This window comes from Pogona vitticeps, chromosome 2, assembly GCF_051106095.1.
Source record: "Pogona vitticeps strain Pit_001003342236 chromosome 2, PviZW2.1, whole genome shotgun sequence".
Taxonomy (NCBI): domain Eukaryota; kingdom Metazoa; phylum Chordata; class Lepidosauria; order Squamata; family Agamidae; genus Pogona; species Pogona vitticeps.
This window is the reverse complement of record NC_135784.1, coordinates 58,816,503-58,833,921: the sequence shown is the minus strand read 5'-3', so window position 1 is coordinate 58,833,921 and position 17,419 is coordinate 58,816,503. Positions and strand designations below refer to the sequence as shown.

Genomic DNA, 17,419 nt, shown 5'->3' with positions numbered 1-17,419 from the left:
TCCAAGTAACAGCAGTGACAAAATCCATGCCTTCCAATATTTTTTATCTCTCCAGCATTTGTGATTTATTTTGCTCCAGGAATTGGTTTGAGGATAGAGTTTAGCACTATGGTACTCCCTGTGACAAAGAATAACAGATCAGGAGTTGGACTTGATCCATAGGGTCCTTTCCAGCTCTGCAGTTCTTAGATGGCAATGATGATGTTTTATTACCATTGATTACAGCTCCATTCATAATTTACATCAGATGAGCAGATACACCAAATAAAACACAATAGGTTTTAAGATGGCACACAATTATTTGTAGGCTTTTTAAATGACTAATTTTTAAGGTTGTTTTACAACAAAAATGAAATAAAAATTAAAAATTAATTAAACTGAACAGAAAGAAAACATAGTAAAACAAAGTAGACCCGGAGTAAGTGGAAATGTTTTCCTTTGGTGTTGAAATGATGTTAAGGTACACACCAGGTGAGTTTGTCTGAGGAAGGGATTTTTGTAGCTGAGGTACTGCAATGGAAAACATCCTTAACAACTTGTTGCATCTTTTGTGTTAGAGGAGGCTATGTAGGATGAATAAAACCAGATACAGGCTGCTAAAGATGATTAAGGCAGTTACATGCGAAGAGAGGTGATCTTTAAGGGATTCTCATCCCAAGCCGTGGTAGTTTAAATCAGGACTAGAACTGGACATGAGTAAGTGGAGCTGGTGAAGCACTGAGTCTGGGTATGCATGCAGATGCTGTGCAGAGAAGAATCAGACCCTTCATGTTTCAAGCCAATACGGAATAAATATTTTTCTTCTTCTTCTAAAAGCCACAATAGCTTTTCTAGAAGCATGAAAAGCATAGCATCACACCAAAATATAATGATTTTCTCCTCACTGATCCTTATGACTGTACTAAAGAACTCTTAAGTCTAGGGTAGGCTTTGGTTTAAAGAGGAAAGGGAAATGTAACAAGCAGTTTAAGATCAAACTGAACACCACACACATGTGGTCTCTTAACCTCTTGAGAAGATAAATAAGTTAATAGTTTTGACTTTTCCACTGAGAGTGCCAACAGTGTGTCCAAGTGGAGATATAAATCCTTGTTGGTCTCATCCGTGCATGTGAGGATAAGGAACCATGAAATAATTTTAGGTGCCCTGAGAGAGGTACAAGGTGTTTTGTAGTAGCAAGAGAGAAAAAAAAGTCAATGGGAACAATCCTTTTGTGCAAACTTAGCAAAGTAGCTCATTTCATGTAAGTAGCACAAATTGTGCAGTAGGATGGTGGCTGCTGCTTTGTGATATGAACTGTCTAGGATGGAAAGGTGCTTGCCTTTTTTTAAAACAAAACAAAAATGGAATTCATTCAATGTTTTATATGCCCCTTCTTTTCTTTTCCTCCATCCTGCAGTTTGTTGAAGTTGAAGGACAGATCACATCTTTAGTTGATCTGTACCCATCCTTCCTAAGGAAGGGTTACCGACGGGAAATCTTCATCGCTATAGTCTGTTTCCTCAGCTATCTTCTGGGACTAACTATGGTGACTGAAGTAAGTACAAATGCCTGGTGCAGCCTTCCTTCACTTTGCGTTTCAGTGCAGATCTATTCTGTGAAGTCACAATGACACATTAGTTCAGAGGTAGGACACGTACCTCAGGGACATGGTGGCGCTGCGAGTTAAGCCGCAGAAGCCTCTGCTGCAAGGTCAAAGACCAGCAGTCGTAAGATCGATTCCACGCGATGGAGTGAGCTCCCGTCGCTTGTCCCAGCTCCTGCCAACCCAGCAGTTTGAAAGCATGTAAAAATGTGAGTAGATAAATAAGTACCACCTCGGTGGGAAGGTAACAGCGTTCCATGTGTAGTCACGCTGGCCACGTGACCACGGAAACTGTCTTTGGACAAACGCTGGCTCTACGACTTGGAAACGGGGATGAGCACCCGCCCCCTAGAGTTGGGCATGACTGGACTAAATGTCAAAGGGGACCTTTTACCTTTACCTTTAACCTTTACCTAGGGCACATACAGCGCATGGAGAAGGTCTAAGGTTCAGTTTCTGGCATTTCTTGTTAAAAGGATCTTGTGACATAAAAAGCCTCCTTTGCTAGACCTTCTGGGGAACAAGTGGTGGAGCTACTGTGGTAGAGATGGACAAATAGTAAGGGTGTCTGGATGGTTCCTAAGAGAACAATCTGGTTCCTCAGAGGACTAATTTGCCTGTATATGGTACTGGTCTGGCCACACAATTTATGTGTTATACTATTAAGGACCCTTTAATCTAGTGCTGTATTTTCTCAGGACTTTCCTTCTAAAAGTACAAAGTCCTTGAATAACCAAAAGGACTACATTCTGCTGTACTGTAGATATTGGAGGAACTCAGTTAAACGGAAATATACTGTATGGGATATTATGTCCAGCTTGCAATCCCTATTATATTTAGGGTTTGATAACTCAGTCTTGTAGAAGGTGCTAGAAAAACAGGACAACTATTGTGTACAACAGTAAATTATGTCAGCCTATCTATTAGCAAGCTCCTTGGTGAGATTTTCTTATATATTTTGCTCTAGTGACAGCAATTTCTGCTGAATACCAATTTGTCTTCCATCTTATTTGTATAAATGCCTACTCTAAAATGCCAGAGTTTAGGAAGTAAATAACTTTAATCCTGGTGTAGATGAAGCTGAGTGGCTTAATTTCGCTCACCATTTCTTTCAAATCGGGTATGAGAAGTAAGTGCAGATCCTGGAAAGAACATCTTGTACTTAACAATTTCCAAGAGTTGATTGGCAGTTGTATTTTTGTTGATGGGTAATTCTTCCGCAAGAGTGAGTCATAGATGTGAAGGACAGCAGCAAAGGTCCATTTGCTTTTCACACTTCTTGTCAGCAGCTGCGGTTGTGCATTAGTAACACTCATGTTTATTTTCCACTTATGTCTTTTCTCTTCTAGGGTGGCATGTATGTGTTTCAACTCTTTGACTACTATGCAGCTAGTGGTGTATGCCTTTTGTGGGTTGCATTCTTTGAATGCATTGCTGTAGCCTGGGTTTATGGTGAGTAAAGTGTAAGGTTCTGGTCTGATACCTACCCCTGGGATCCAGCCAAGTAGCTGGGATTGGGTTTAGGTCAGGAAAAGAAGAGAGAAACTAAATGAAAGACCTGAACATCACATAATGATTTCTTTACATTGTTTGTTTATCTTCCTAGGATTCCTCCAGGAGTTTCAGATCTCCTAGAATCAATTTTTCCTTGGGTCAGAACAAGAACAATTGCATCACTTTTTCTTTTTTCTTTTCTTTCCTGTTTTACTTCTATATTGTGGAAACCCTCCCACTCCAATCTCTTTTGACATTGTTGTTACATGCTGTCAAGTCACCTCTCAGTTATGGGGGGGCCCTGTGATGAGTGACCTCCAAAATGACCTTTCCTCAACAGCTCTTGTAAACTCATGGCTTGGGTCTTCCTTTATGGAATCAACCCATTTCATAGCTGGTAATCTTCCTTTCCTGCTGCCTTCAACTTCTCCCAGCATTATTCCCTTTTCCAGTGAGCTTTGCCTTCTTGTGATGTGCCCAAAGTATGCTGGCCTTGGTTTCATAATTTTCTGCTTCCAGAGAAAGTTCAGGCTTGATCTGATTTATGGCCCACTTTTTATTTTTTCTAGTGGTTCAGGGTATATGCAATGCTCTCCTTCAAACAAATAGATTTTTTTTTCTCTCTCTCTCTCCAGTTTGATATCTTTTGACATAACGGCTCTGTACTCTTCTAGGGTCATTCTTACATTGTGGAATCCTTCTAATTTCACCTGCTTGAAAGTTTTACAGAGCCTGTAATTTGATAGAGATTATTCTCTCCAGCTGTATATTGTTCAATTTATATTTCAGATTGTAGTTATTTTATAATTTTTTAAGATATTAAAAGAATATAAAATAAAAAAGCAACTGTGTGTGAGGAGTTTCCACCATGGACTGAATACCATGGGAAATTCAGTTTGACTGTTGCTTATAAAAGGGAGGTTTCTTCCTCTTCCCAATTCTCCTCTGTAAGCTTTTCCTACTAGGGAAAGTGTCCTTTCTGAATTAAGCAATGGTAAAGACCAGGGTACAGCATTCCACCACATATATCTTAATTGCTATGAGATCACAGGGACAAAGGACAAAAATGGTAGGGACCTAACAGAAGCAGAAGACATCAAGAAGAGGTGGCAAGACTACACAGAGGAATTATACCAGAAAGTTCTGGACTTCCCGGACAACGCAGATAGTGTGGTTGCTGACCTTGAGCCAGACCTGGAGAGTGAAGTCAAGTGGACCTTAGAAAGCTTGTCTAACAACAAGGCCAGTGGAGGTGATGGCATTCCAGTTGAACTGTTTAAAATCTTAAAAGATGATGCTGTTAAGGTGCTACATTCAATATGCCAGCAAGTTTGGAAAACTCAACAGTGGCCAGAGGATTGGAAAAGATCAGCCTACATTCCAATCCCAAAGAAGGGCAGTGCCAAAGACTGCTCCAACTACCGTACAATTGTACTCATTTCACACGCTAGCAAGGTTATGCTCAAAATCCTCCAAGGCAGGCTTCAGCAGTATGTGGACCGAGAACTCCCAGAAGTACAAGCTGGATTCCGAAGGGACAGAGGAACCAGAGACCTAATTGCTAACATGCGCTGGATTATGGAGAAAGCCAGAGAGTTCCAGAAAAACATCTACTTCTGCCTCATTGACTATGCAAAAGCCTTTGACTGTGTGGACCACAGCAAACTATGGCAAGTCGTTAAAGAAATGGGAGTGCCCGGCCACCTTATTTATCTCCTGAGAAACCTATATGTGGGACAAGAAGCAACAGTCAGATTTTACTTTCTTGGGCTCCATGATCACTGCAGATGGTGACAGCAGCCACAAATTTCAAAGACGCCTGCTTCTTGGGAGGAAAGCGATGACAAACCTAGACAGCATCTTAAAAAGCAGAGACATCACCTTGCTGACAAACTATGGTTTTTCCAGTAGCGATGTATGGAAGTGAGAGCTGGACTGAAAGCTGACTGCCGAAGAATTGATGCTTTTGAATTGTGGTACTGGAGGAGACTCTTGAGAGTCCCCTGGACTGCAAGGTGAACAAACCTATCCATTTTGAAAGAAATCAACTCTGAGTGCTCACTGGAAGGACAGATTCTGAAGCTAAGGCTCCAATACTTTGGCCATTTCATGAGAAGAGAAGATTCCCTGGAAGATTCCCATGATGTTGGGAAAGTGTGAAGGCAAGAGGAGAAGGAGACGACAGAGGATGAGATGGTTGGACAGTGTCATCAAAGCTACCAACATGAATTTGACCCAACTCCGGGAGGCAGTGGAAGACAGGAGGGCCTGGCGTGCTCTGGTCCATGGGGTCACAAAGAGTCGGACATGACTTAACGACTAAACAACAATAATGAGATCACAGTTAAACTGGACATCAAAAACAGGGAGCAACAGGGAGTGCCTGGGCAGCCATCCCAGAAGTGCACATAAGGCAATCTCTTTTGGAATGTATTTTGTGTCATAGCTGGGATGCTGGAATCTACATGCCATTACAGTTGCAAGCCAATGTAGCTGCACTGCCAGCTTTGCTAAGTAGAGTTACTAGAAGATAGATGAATGCATCAAATCAATTCCTGAACAACTGTAAAAAAGGAACAAAGATTCATCATCTCAATTATGGAGTTATTGCCACTCTCACAGCTAGTTTGGATCACACACTCCGAGTAAGTAGGTGGGTGACAAATTTCAGGAACATTTATGTTCCTGTAAGAAAGCATGTTCTAGCAGCAGTTCTTCAGAAACCATTTGAATGGGCACAAAAATGTTCACTGAGAAGAAAAATCCCCCTTGACTCAGACACCGGACCAATGCTACCATTTGCCATGAAGTAAAACAGGAAACATCAGTCTGAATATATTTTGGAACACACATTTTTATGTGTATATTTGGAGAAGTTGTATATGAGAGACATCTGGACTGACACTTCAGAACAAGGGCAGCTTTGTATGCCTTCACAGATACCAAAATTACCAAAAAAACCTGATTTGTTCTATGATTCCATCACTGTTGCTGTACGATCTCTGCCAGACACAGTGAAGGACAAAAAGCTAAGCCTGAAGAAAAAGGGTCTAGTGTTGCAACATTGCAGGAACAATGGCACAAAAGGCCACATCTAAAAAAAAAGGGGGGGGGGAGATAATGGGGTTTTCAGGGTGGTATTTAGATGGTTAAAAATTCAGATTAGACCTAATTTTAAACTTAGACTCAAAGTGGAAGTTACATTCCAGACTAATAAATCTTCTTTCCCCTGTGTTTGAACCCCAGGCGCTGACAAATTTTATGATGCCATTGAAGATATGATTGGTTACAGGCCTGGTCCCTGGATGAAATGGAGCTGGATTCTAATCACACCAATTCTCTGTGTGGTGAGTACTGAAACATCATAACCGAACACCTTTCTTAGGCCATTTGCAAAAAAAGCAGACTGTGTTTGCAAACAAATGTTTTCAGTTACTGTGCTGTCAGGCATTGTAAGTAGAGATGCAGGTATACGAATTTGAACACCCCCACACAGCTGGACTTAACAGGTCCACTTACGCATCCGGCAGGTTAGATCCCTCTCTTCCTTCCAGTCACGTCAAGAGCCCTACTTGGCTAGCCACTCCTGGCAACGGGAAGGAGGACGAGTCTCTCTGCAAGGCTGCTGAGTCCCTAGCCAAGCGGCGCTCCGGGAGTGAGTGGAAGGAAGAGAGGGACCACCACCATCAGATGCCTGAGTGGACAGTCCGGCCCCAGGGACTGGACCCTCATTAAGTCCAGCTGTTCCGGAGCATTCATATACAAATACCTCCATCTCTAATTCTAGGTACTAAAGACACTTCAGTGTGTCTGGTCAATGTACTGCTATCTTCTTGAGTTAGACTTAGCTGCAACTTATGAATTTTTTTGCCAAGAGACAAGACCCATGGACACAAGTGAGACTTTTGAGTACGCATGCAGAGGAGTGCATGGTTTGTTCCACACCACAACATAGCATTCCTAGCAGGTGAAGACAAATAGACAATGCTGTGAAAGCCTTTCTTTCTCCTTTGCGGCCCCTCATAGCACAGTAAAATTTTCACTCTTTGCTGCATGTTGTAATGGTTTGCACTGACTGCAGTGTAACTCTTTTAAAAAATGGAATAGAAGGAGGATCTGGAGACCAGAATTAGAAGAGCCTCCTGCTAATGCGAAGTTCATAGAGCAGACACCTCAAAGAAGCTGTGGGTGAGAGAGAGCATCGTAGGGATGTTATCCTACAGTGTATGAACACCCACCGATTCACCACTAGCAGCAAAGCATGAGGAGCAGCAGAAATAATAAAGTCGAAAGAGAGTTTGCAGAGTAGAAAGCAAAGAATGAGATAAATGTAGTTGGTCCCTTGCTAAACTGCCCGTTAGGGCTTCTATGTTAGGAGATGCATAAGGCATGAGTTTAAGAATGGCTCAAGACTTAAATCATTTTATTCCCTTCCAATATACAGCCTCTTGAACACAGAGAATTTCCTTATATATTTAGGGAAGAGAAATAAATAAAAATATAATCAAAGTTCAATTTGTCTGGAAAATAACCTACTGTCAGCTTCACCCTCTTTCTGAGATGCTTACACTGATGCTGTAAATCCACACTGCACAAGCTGTCAGTTGGATAGAGGACACCATTGTTTCAGGACATCTTTAATGGTCTTCTTTCAGTGATCTTTGTTTTGTTTTCTGTCTTGGCACAGGGTTGCTTTGTCTTTTCTCTGGCCAAGTATACACCACTGACCTACAACAAGGTGTATATCTATCCGGAATGGGCAATTGGCCTGGGGTGGATTCTTGCTCTCTCTTCTATGGTCTGCATCCCGCTGGTTATGGTCGTCCGTATTTTGCAGTCAGATGGCTCTCTCATTGAGGTAAATAAAAAAGCTGGAAAGGTGGGGTTAAAAAATCAATCAACCAACTGATCAATTAATCAATCGAAAGCTGAATGCTGATTAGTACTACTGTTAGCTGGCCCGCTTAGGACATGCTGTTGTTGGATCTATCTTTTGAATAACTATTCTAAGCAACAGCCAAGCCTGCTTGCCTCTGCCCCACTTCTAAAGATGTCTTGTTCTCCAGACACAAAACAGATGAGTGAAATAGATGCAGAATGAGAAAGCATTTCATGTTGTAATAGTAAAGGAACGACAATGAGGTGCAGATATAGGGCTTACACATGTGAGCATCCCAAGAAGCCAAGCTGTGACTGTTTCATACATCTCTGTCGTAGACCCAACACATATTCATTGAACACGACTTCCTGCTAGAGTAGAAATACTTGCCAGAGAACGTGACCTCGATCTAACTGTGATCCTGGAATCTTAATCACGTTGTCAAAAGGAGTATCAGTTGAAAAAATGGATGTCAAAAGTAGTATCTGTAAAGATTTGGGAGATTTATGGAATCCTGATTTAACAAAGGCTGCTTGCTCTCTTCCTCTCTGCCTTGCCCAAGCACTGAGCATCCATACTTGGTGGTGCTTTGTAAGGATTGGCCTAACCGTTTTTTGTTACAGTGTTGAGTTAGAGAGCCACCTAGTGGAAAACAGAATTTATCAATACCAAGTGAAGGTGTTAGCCAAGGGAAATCCTGTCCTGGGCATGGTTCTAGCAGGGGCAGCTCACACCAACATTTAAAGAGCACACAGCTTTTTTCTGGTCACAAGCTGTCTATACATTCTAGTACTGTGTTAAATTTGTTTTATATCTGTTTTATTCTTTTATAAAGATAGTAAGTAGCCTCGAGCACTGCTTTGTGGTGGAAAGGGAGAATATACAGTAAATGTAACAAATACCTACCTACCACGGCTGAAATCCTGTTGCACAGTTGTGCAGGTAGAACTTTCAGCCACAAATGGCTATAAGTTAAGAAATCTCTGCAGGCATCTGTGGTATGCCAGATCAAGTGACTCAGCATGCAATAGATTATGTCTGTGGAGATTTACTACCTGCAACCATTTACTTCCAAAAGTTACAGCATTTCTGTAACTGCACAACAGGATTTCAGCCACTTTCTTGTAGTGAAATTGGGTTTCTTATGCCAGTCCGGCAAACATCTTGTGAGCAGTGGCTCCAAACAGACCCAGTTGGCTTAGGATTTTTTTTTAAACCTGTGGATGGTTTTTGCTTAACAGTGAGCATTCTTTTAAAGACACCCAATATGGTGGCTAAAGTTTTTCTAGCTACAACATGATCCTTTTGATTGCTCTTTTCTGCACCTTTTCTAATAGCCACTATCCTTTTCAAGGTTTGGCAATATTATTGTAGATTTGGTGGCACAGTAAATTTTTTTCTTTAATAAGAATCTCAATGCTTACAGTTTTATTTTTTTGCAGCCACTATAGACTGATTTGATGTTCTTACTGTGTTACCTCAAGTTCCCTTTCCTGATAAGTCATCATCAGCTCAGGCCCCACCAGTGCATGTTAGAAATGTGGGTTATTTGCCCTTAAGCACAATACGAGCACAGTAACATTCTCTGGATGTCTCTTTTAATCCTTGTGTATCTTTTTTTTCTCCCTAGAGGGTGAAGGCAGTGGCTGCCCCGCGTGAGATTAGTCGGTGGGACAGAGAAACAGAGATTGTTACCCCATTCTGCCCTTCTAGAGGAGCCAATGGTGAACTGATCAAGCCAACTCATATCATCGTGGAGACAATGATGTGAGCTCTCTCTATGAGAGGAACCGCCTGCTTTAAAACTGCCGTTTACTAACCATAGAATCTCTCATAGGACCAGGTTTACAGAGCTTTATATTTGCACTAGGATTTATTTTTATTTCTCACAGAGAAAATTATTTTTCATGTGTTTGGTTTTTATTTTTTAATATTTTGTAAAGTAAATCACAGCTGATGCCTCTTGCTCTACTTAGAGGCAGAGCTTTCATATCAAATTAGGCACTCTGCAGGAATTTACTATTTCCCCCCCCACACACAACATATCTAACTAACTTCTGTTGATCATGCCACCTTACCATTTGAGTTTATCTTTTGGCTTTTCGGGGTGTTTTTTTTTTTTTTGCCAGCAATACCCATAGTCTGCAATCCTATGTGCACACTTACTTGGGAATATCCCCCTGAACACAATGGGATTTACTTCTGAGTAAACATATATAGGATTGCACAAAGCTCAGATTTCTTTAGGTGCTGGTATCACTGGGAACAGGGTAAAAACAAAAGCTTACAAAAAAGCATGTCTCTCATTAGAGAAATTTGCTATTTGAAAATGAATGCATATGTTATTTTTAAAGAAACTGGTTTTCAAAATATAACACATCCTCCTCTGGTCAAAGTGGGGAAAATTAAAACAGGAAAGGGTACATGCTTTTATGTTTGCTGCAGTCCACATGAGATGGCATTTGTGTATATAAATGGAAAAGCTGCAATATGGATTGGGAGCGGTTAGAAACCAAGGGAACAATCCAGGCACCAGTCATCTCTGAGTACAGTTCTTACGCAGACCACCAGTGATAGGGTAGCAGCCTCATTCTTGCTTCAGATACTGTTTGCCAGGTAGGACCTTCTTGAGGAAGCAGGGAGCTGCCTCTTCCCTCACAGGACTTCTTTCCTAAGTTGATTCTGTGTCTAACCAAGGTGACACAGAAAGAGTTTGTGTGTAAACTTCAGAGAAAGATATAAATGCAGCTAAGCTGCTCTCTTGTTGTTGCCATAGAAGAAGTACAGGCCTGTACCCATGGCGTGAGGGTGACTTGAAAGATCGCTTAAGTGTGACGGAAGAGCATAATGTGGGAACTGGGTTACTTTTCATGGACTGTACTCAAGAAATGTACTGGCTTTGACTTGAATTTCCTTAGAACATTTAGGCAGGTTTTAAAGAGCAGATAGACATGCTACATTTACAAAGATTTTTCAAAAGTATTGTGTGATTGTAAGTTTTGTTTAAAATCACAAATTTGCCAAAATTTATCATTATCAGGACACAGAAAGGAGTGTTGGGACTATATCGGTCAAGTCAGATAAGTCGCATATCGATTGAAGAAGATTCAGATATAGAAGCCATTAAAGAGAAAATTCTGAAGGACTACAGATGAGGGAGAAACAATAGAAAGACTTAGACCCTTCACAGGCGTAAGCAGAGTCATCGTTTGTATAATATTGAGATGAGGAAGCGGAAGGAGATGAAGTAAGCTGCAAAGGCATTTTAGTGCGGATGAGTCATGAAACACCTGAACAAAATTTCCATCAGTGAACTAAAATTTAAGAACTTTACCACTTCCTTTGGAAGTTAGGGTTTGCTTCTGGAAGATTCATATTCGGCCAAGCCCTGTTCTAAAATTCTTCTCTTCTTTCATTTTTGGATAAAGGCTCTGGCCTTTGTCATATGGGCATTGATTTTGGGGGATGCCCCCCCCTTTAAGTGAATAGTTAATATGGATTATAAGCTGGAAATGAGAACAAAGCCTTAGCCTTTGCTATTTCTGCCAGGTCATTCAGTCAGTGGCAGATGCTGTGGTTTAAACTGGAACTTACCTGGTATTTGAAAACATTCCTCAGTGCATTACAGAATAAAAACCAGATAAGCGACAGATCATTTATGCTCTCAGTGGCCACTGCATATTAGTTATGCACATGTTGCTAAATTGTGCTATTTTTTATATAAAATGGAAGTAACTTTAAATAAAAAGGACCAAAGCGCAGCTATTTGCAAGTGTCTTGTATAGCAAAGTGTCTTTTGTTTTGTTTTGGTAGATGGAGTATAATATATTTTATGTGAGGGGACTGAGCTTTCAATGTATACAAGGGGCAGAAGTTAAGGGTTTACCCCCAGGTACCATCCTATTATGAGAGCTCCAAAGCAAACCCTTCCAGAACATATGATGACCAAATGGTATTTTCTTGAATAGTGCCTCAGATATGATTATCTTCCTGTTTAGTAATAGCCAGTGAAAATGTTAACATATTAAGTAAAGCAAGGGAGAGCTACTGTTTCCAGGAAATTTTGCCAGGTGTGGAAGGCATCTGTAGTCCAAACTATAGCCGTCAGAAGCAGGAATCCAATTTAACTGAAGGCAGGAAGGAGTCAGGTCAAAGGCAGATTTTAACAGATAATTCCTTCAGTTTTTCTGGTGTGTGTTGCACTAAAGATATGTAAAAACTATTTTGATAAATTAAAGAAAATGCTTTCAGGATCTGAAGACCAGCTGCTATGCCAAATGTAGATACCAACAGGAGAAATATCCTAAACTAGCCTTCCTCAATCTCTGCCCTCTTGGCTGGGGTGACAAGAGTTATAAAGTATCACAACTGGAGAGCACCTGCTTGGGGAAAGCTGTTTTATATCCATATACTAGGGGAAGGTAAAAGTCCAGAACTAACCACAGAGAATCAGTCCCATGCTTTTAGAGTTCCAGTTAAGGGTGAAAGGTACCCAGGGACGGAGAGCCTGACACTGAGGCAGAATGCAATGACTGCCTCAGGTGGCCAGTGCTGGGGTCATTTCTCCTGAACATTCAACCATAACGCTTCGCAGAAGGACAGGCCGGCGCATCCCACACACAGCCTGTCCTCCAGCTCCTCAAACCATCCCACTCTCCTCCAGTAGAGAGGAGGAGAGTGCCTCATCGCCACCATGGAAACACTTCTTTCCATGGTGGAACAATGTGGCTGCCAACTCGTTCTTTGCCTCAGGTAGCAAAATGTCTGGGCCCGACACCCAGCCCATTTTGAGGTTAAGCTGTGCCATTACAATCAGTTGCTTCCATGTCAAAGTGAAAGGTTGTTTTCATAGGCATGTACACCATGACCTTAGAAAGTACTCTGGCTGGTTAGTTTGAGGGGGGGGGGGAAGGGGGTGGGGGGGGTAGTAACTCCTGGATCCACTTGTGGTTTGACACACCACCCAATCCATTATCCTTGGTTTTGTTTTGGTTCTTTTGTTTTCTTTTGTTTCAGTTAGCACATTTTCACAACACAAAGCTTCTGAATAATTGAATGTGGTAATCTGAATGTCAAAAGTAGATTTTTGCCAAATTAAAGGGCAAGGGGTGGGGAGGGGCACAAAAAAGTTTAAGCAACTGTTTGTATTTTCTACTTATTTATGATTGCAAAGAGACTGATTTCTTTCCCTAATTTACTTTGTAGAACTTCGTGGCCTATTTTATCTTTCATTTGTAACTAAGAAGTTAAATATTCAGTATTGTGACTGTTGTTGGTGAAGTGGTTGGTATATGGGGAGATGTTGGGATATGTGTGGAATAGCCTAAATGTTTGTTCAAAGAAATAAATAATTGCATTTCCAAAAAGGGGTGGGGAGGGGAGAGCATGAAAGCATAACTGTCGTCCTTATCGGTTTGGGGAAAGTGGCAAGAGACTGTATTTTGGATTCAGAGGAAGTCCAGAAAGGTTATGAAAAGCATCAAGGGACACACACTTATGTCTGGAGAAGCAGAGATCAGAGTGGACCATCTCTATGTCTGCAGTCAGCATTTTCAGATCTGGCTCTGTCAAGCGGTTTCTGAAGTTACTCAGAAAAATCTTCCCTTCTCTTAATCAAATCTTTCAAAATATCAGCAGGATACAAATCTTTGCACTTGATGGCCATCACAATGAGCACGTGAGGCAAAATGAAAACAGAGAATGGATTGTTATGGGATCAACAATTGCTGGGTAACTGTTGGTACAGGTCTGGAGAGATGGATAGAAAAGGAATTTAGCTCAAAGACAAGTGGACGTTCAGTCTTGATAAATTTCAGATGTACAGTGTGAAGCCTAACTATGTTTACCTGCAAACTAAGTACCACTACATTTACCATGATGTGTTTCTGAGTAGACATATCTAGGCCAGCATAGATGTTTGTATACTCACTTTTTATCAGGAAGCAGTTTAGATGAATTAGAAATATTTCAGCTTGTGTTTCTTTTTCTATCCATCAGATTATTACATATTGTACAGGTATAACATTTTCACGGTATGTTTTACTTTGGTGGGGGGGATTTAAAAGTCAAGAGCTTTGACATATTTAATTCCCTTTCCTCTAGTCTCTTTAGGTCTATGGTTGCTACTGGCCAAAGACATAATATAAATCAAGTGTAGCTTCCATTGTGTGTTGTGTATTCAAAATTCCTGAGCAGAAGATCAAATATGGTTTCAGTGACAATCACAACCCCACAGAGACAGAACTGCTACTGAAGATTTTTTTTTTCTATTAATGCTTGGGATCATCAAAACTACCTTTTCTTCTCTATGCCAAAAATATGGAAGGAAATGTTTGCTTTCTTGTAAATGCTGAAGCTGACCACAAAAAAACATATACTGTAGTAACATAAGGTTAGAGCTAATCATCCTGTACGAGAGGTAGAGAGAGACCCAGACACCATCCGTTTGGACTGGAGACAAACAGGAACTTAATCCAAATACTCAAAAGCACTCAGCCAGGTATTCCATTCATGGACCACCTTCAAATCTTGCTAAATCTGTCTGGAGCTAAAGCTCAGCCATGGATAGAACTCGAAGCTTTGCACGCAGGATTAAAGACCATTGATCACCATTGGGCAACAAGTGTTAGAACGTTACTGGGACATGACCTCTGTAGTCCTGTACTGGTCTGTTTAAATCTAGAGTGCAAAGCCTAATTGTGCTAATCACTTGTAGGAAGAATGTAATTTTAGATCAGCATATCTTAGTGTTTACATCAGACTAGTTTTCTCCACTTGTCTCTGTCTCACTCCTTGCTCCTGTTCAAAAGCAGCTGGTGAGTGCCAACAGCCTAGTCTACAGTGCAATTTAGACAAAATGGTTTGATGTAATCCTATTCTGCCTCATTGACTCCAGTCATGCTAAACCCATACAAGTACAAGCCATGTAGGAGAAGAAACAAGGGGTGAGCTGTTGACCATCTCCTTTGTGCTTTTTGAAGGATAAGAATAAGCCAGCACCTACAAAATGTGTGTCACTGTTTAGAAATAAAATGTAGCCTTTCACTTCAAATCCCAAATCTAAGAATTGTGCTGAGACACAGTACTCTAACTATGTAGTCCTAAAACAGAAGTTTAGCATAATGAAGTTGTATTTACATTTTTATACTAAGAAAAGTGGTTTCTTTGTAGAATAGAATGTCGCAAAAAAAATCCATTCTTTATCCTCAATAAAATACATTCCCCAGCTCCACAATATATAGAGAATAAGTATGTTTAAGGATATTACCAATGAAGAGACCTGTCCTTAAATATACTTACTTGCAAGCCAGACATTACAAGTTTAGTGGAAGTTCAACTACACTTTCTAGTAAGTACAGTGGTGCCCCACTTAACGCTTACCCCGCTCGACGACGAATCCGCTTCATGATGGAGTTTTTGCGATCATAAAATGATGTTTGAATGGGGTTTTTTTGCTTTACGATGATCGGTTTCCTGCTTTGGGAACCAATTCTTTGTATTACGACGATCAAAAACAGCTGATCGTCGGGTTTCAAAGTGGCTGTTGGGTGTACAAAATAGCTCCCCGCTGTGTTTAGGAAGGCTTTTTCGCAACACAGGGAGCAGAAAATTGCCGCCCTATGGAGGATCTTCGCTGGACGATGAGTTATTCAGCCCATTGGAACGCATTGAACGGAGTTTCAATGCATTTCAATGGGATTTTTTTATTTTGCTTGACGAGGATATTGCTTAACAGCGATTTTGCTGGAATGGATTATCCTCATCAAGCGAGGCACCACTGTAGTTTGGTTTAGCTGGGGTAGAGACCTGGAGACAGAGGAAGTCTTCTAACTCAGTAATGTTTGCTGAGCAAGATGACATGAAGCAAAATGGCCAACCACAGGAAGCTGCCTTTCCTGAAAATCCCTTTGCTTAGAGAGGCAGACAAGTCAGTGAAAAAGCTTTCTCTGGAGGAGCAATATGCCCAAGGAGCTTCCAAATGACAAACTAATGATCAGCTGCAGGAAAGCAGTGCAGAAGTCAACACTTCAGTAGCTTTGACTGTCTCTGTGTGTGTGTCTGTGTGTGTGTGAAGAGAGAGAGAAGCGGGGGGGGTTAAAAAAAGATGGGCTGGAAGGTTAAGAACCACGATTATTCTACTGTCTCTCCCCACTCTACCCTAGGCAGGCAGTACAATGCTCTTTGATGCATTCACTATTGTCATAGACCATTGTTGTATTGTTGCTGTATTGTGCTGTTGCGGTTTTGAAAGGAATGCAGTTGGTTAAGACAGACAACTTCTTTATTCTACCGAAAATGTTGATGAGCATTTTTGAAAATTATTTAAATTCACACATGTGACTGCCTACCGTCTATAACAAGTAGTCACTTGGAATTTAGAGGGCATCCAACTGCCCTCCTTTTAGAAATAATTTTTAAACTAATTTTTTTAAAAAGACATTTTAAACTTATTTGTCATCCTTATTGTTCCAGAATGGAATATTTGTATAGGAATAAGAATTTGGAATGTACCTCAGCCCTGAAAATTAGTTTTTTGTGTGTATACAGTAAATGTTTGTATTTTGCAGTTTTACCTGTTTTGCTTTTTAGATAAAGGAAATGTATATTGATATTTTAAAGTCATTTTTGCTTTTTCTAGATGAGTTTGTAATCATCACAAAGAAAAAAAATTAAAAAACTTTCCTTTATGAAGTTTGTTTGGTGTGTTTGAGCAAGAGTTATTGTTGGTTCTTCTACTGAGACAGTACAATATTACTGTCATGTGGGTAGTGAGTGCTGCTGAGTGCTTTTCTATTGAGTATCCAATGCAAACCAGATTTCTGTAGCATTTCTCATGCTGATGTTTGAGTTCGCTTGTTTCAACCATTTTTTTTTTTTTTTGGCTAGTTATAAAGTTATACCATAAAGGCTGGATTCCAGTTGTGCAGCTCCACCTGCTCAGCAAGTGTGACATCATCATCAGTGGCAAATGGCCACTGATTTAAGACTTCAATTTCTCATTTTGGAGTGTACATTATTTGCGTTCTATGTGACAAACTTGTGTGTACTCTGAAAAGGAAAAAAGGAAGCCTATATTCAATGGCTGCTTGCCACAGCTGCTGATGTCATTCCTGGTGCACAGAGCTGCACAACGGGACTCCAGCTAATGTCTGTTTAAATTACCATAGGCCAGAAGACCTGTTTATAATAATACTGTTGTCTTAGCTTAGAAATCCTGGGCTGGTGTGTTTGTGTTATGCTTTATTTCATACCACCTTCTCCCATTTTTTATGGCTGTTGTCATTTGTTCTCATGTCTGCATTGAAACACTGCTCTCTCTCTCTCTCTCTCTCTCTCTCTCTCTCTCTCTCTCTCTCTCTCTCTCTCTCTCTGTATCTGCCTCTGCTGTTGAATTATTTCTGGAATGAAAGCTGATGGTGATAAGTTTCCACACCTTTTCCCTGCCCCTCCCATCACAGGGC

General features: G+C 40.8%; 1 protein-coding gene across 5 annotated transcripts in view; it reads left to right on the top strand.

Annotated features, from left to right (window-relative positions):
* The window catches only part of SLC6A6 (solute carrier family 6 member 6), a 71,016-nt gene extending 54,371 nt beyond the window's left edge, over window positions 1-16,645 (top strand). For 4 of the 5 annotated variants that reach the window (XM_072989510.2, XM_072989508.2, XM_072989506.2 and 1 more), the window contains 6 exons: window positions 1,400-1,537; window positions 2,935-3,037; window positions 6,326-6,426; window positions 7,767-7,937; window positions 9,589-9,725; window positions 10,999-16,645. In XM_072989510.2, the coding sequence (XP_072845611.1) occupies window positions 1,400-1,537; window positions 2,935-3,037; window positions 6,326-6,426; window positions 7,767-7,937; window positions 9,589-9,725; window positions 10,999-11,113 (765 nt within the window). In that variant the 3' untranslated portion in view covers window positions 11,114-16,645. Of the gene's footprint in view, window positions 1-1,399; window positions 1,538-2,934; window positions 3,038-6,325; window positions 6,427-7,766; window positions 7,938-9,588; window positions 10,480-10,998 lie in introns of those variants that run through there. The other variant, XM_078385241.1, reaches the window with a different exon arrangement.
* Window positions 16,646-17,419: the final 774 nt, after the last annotated feature.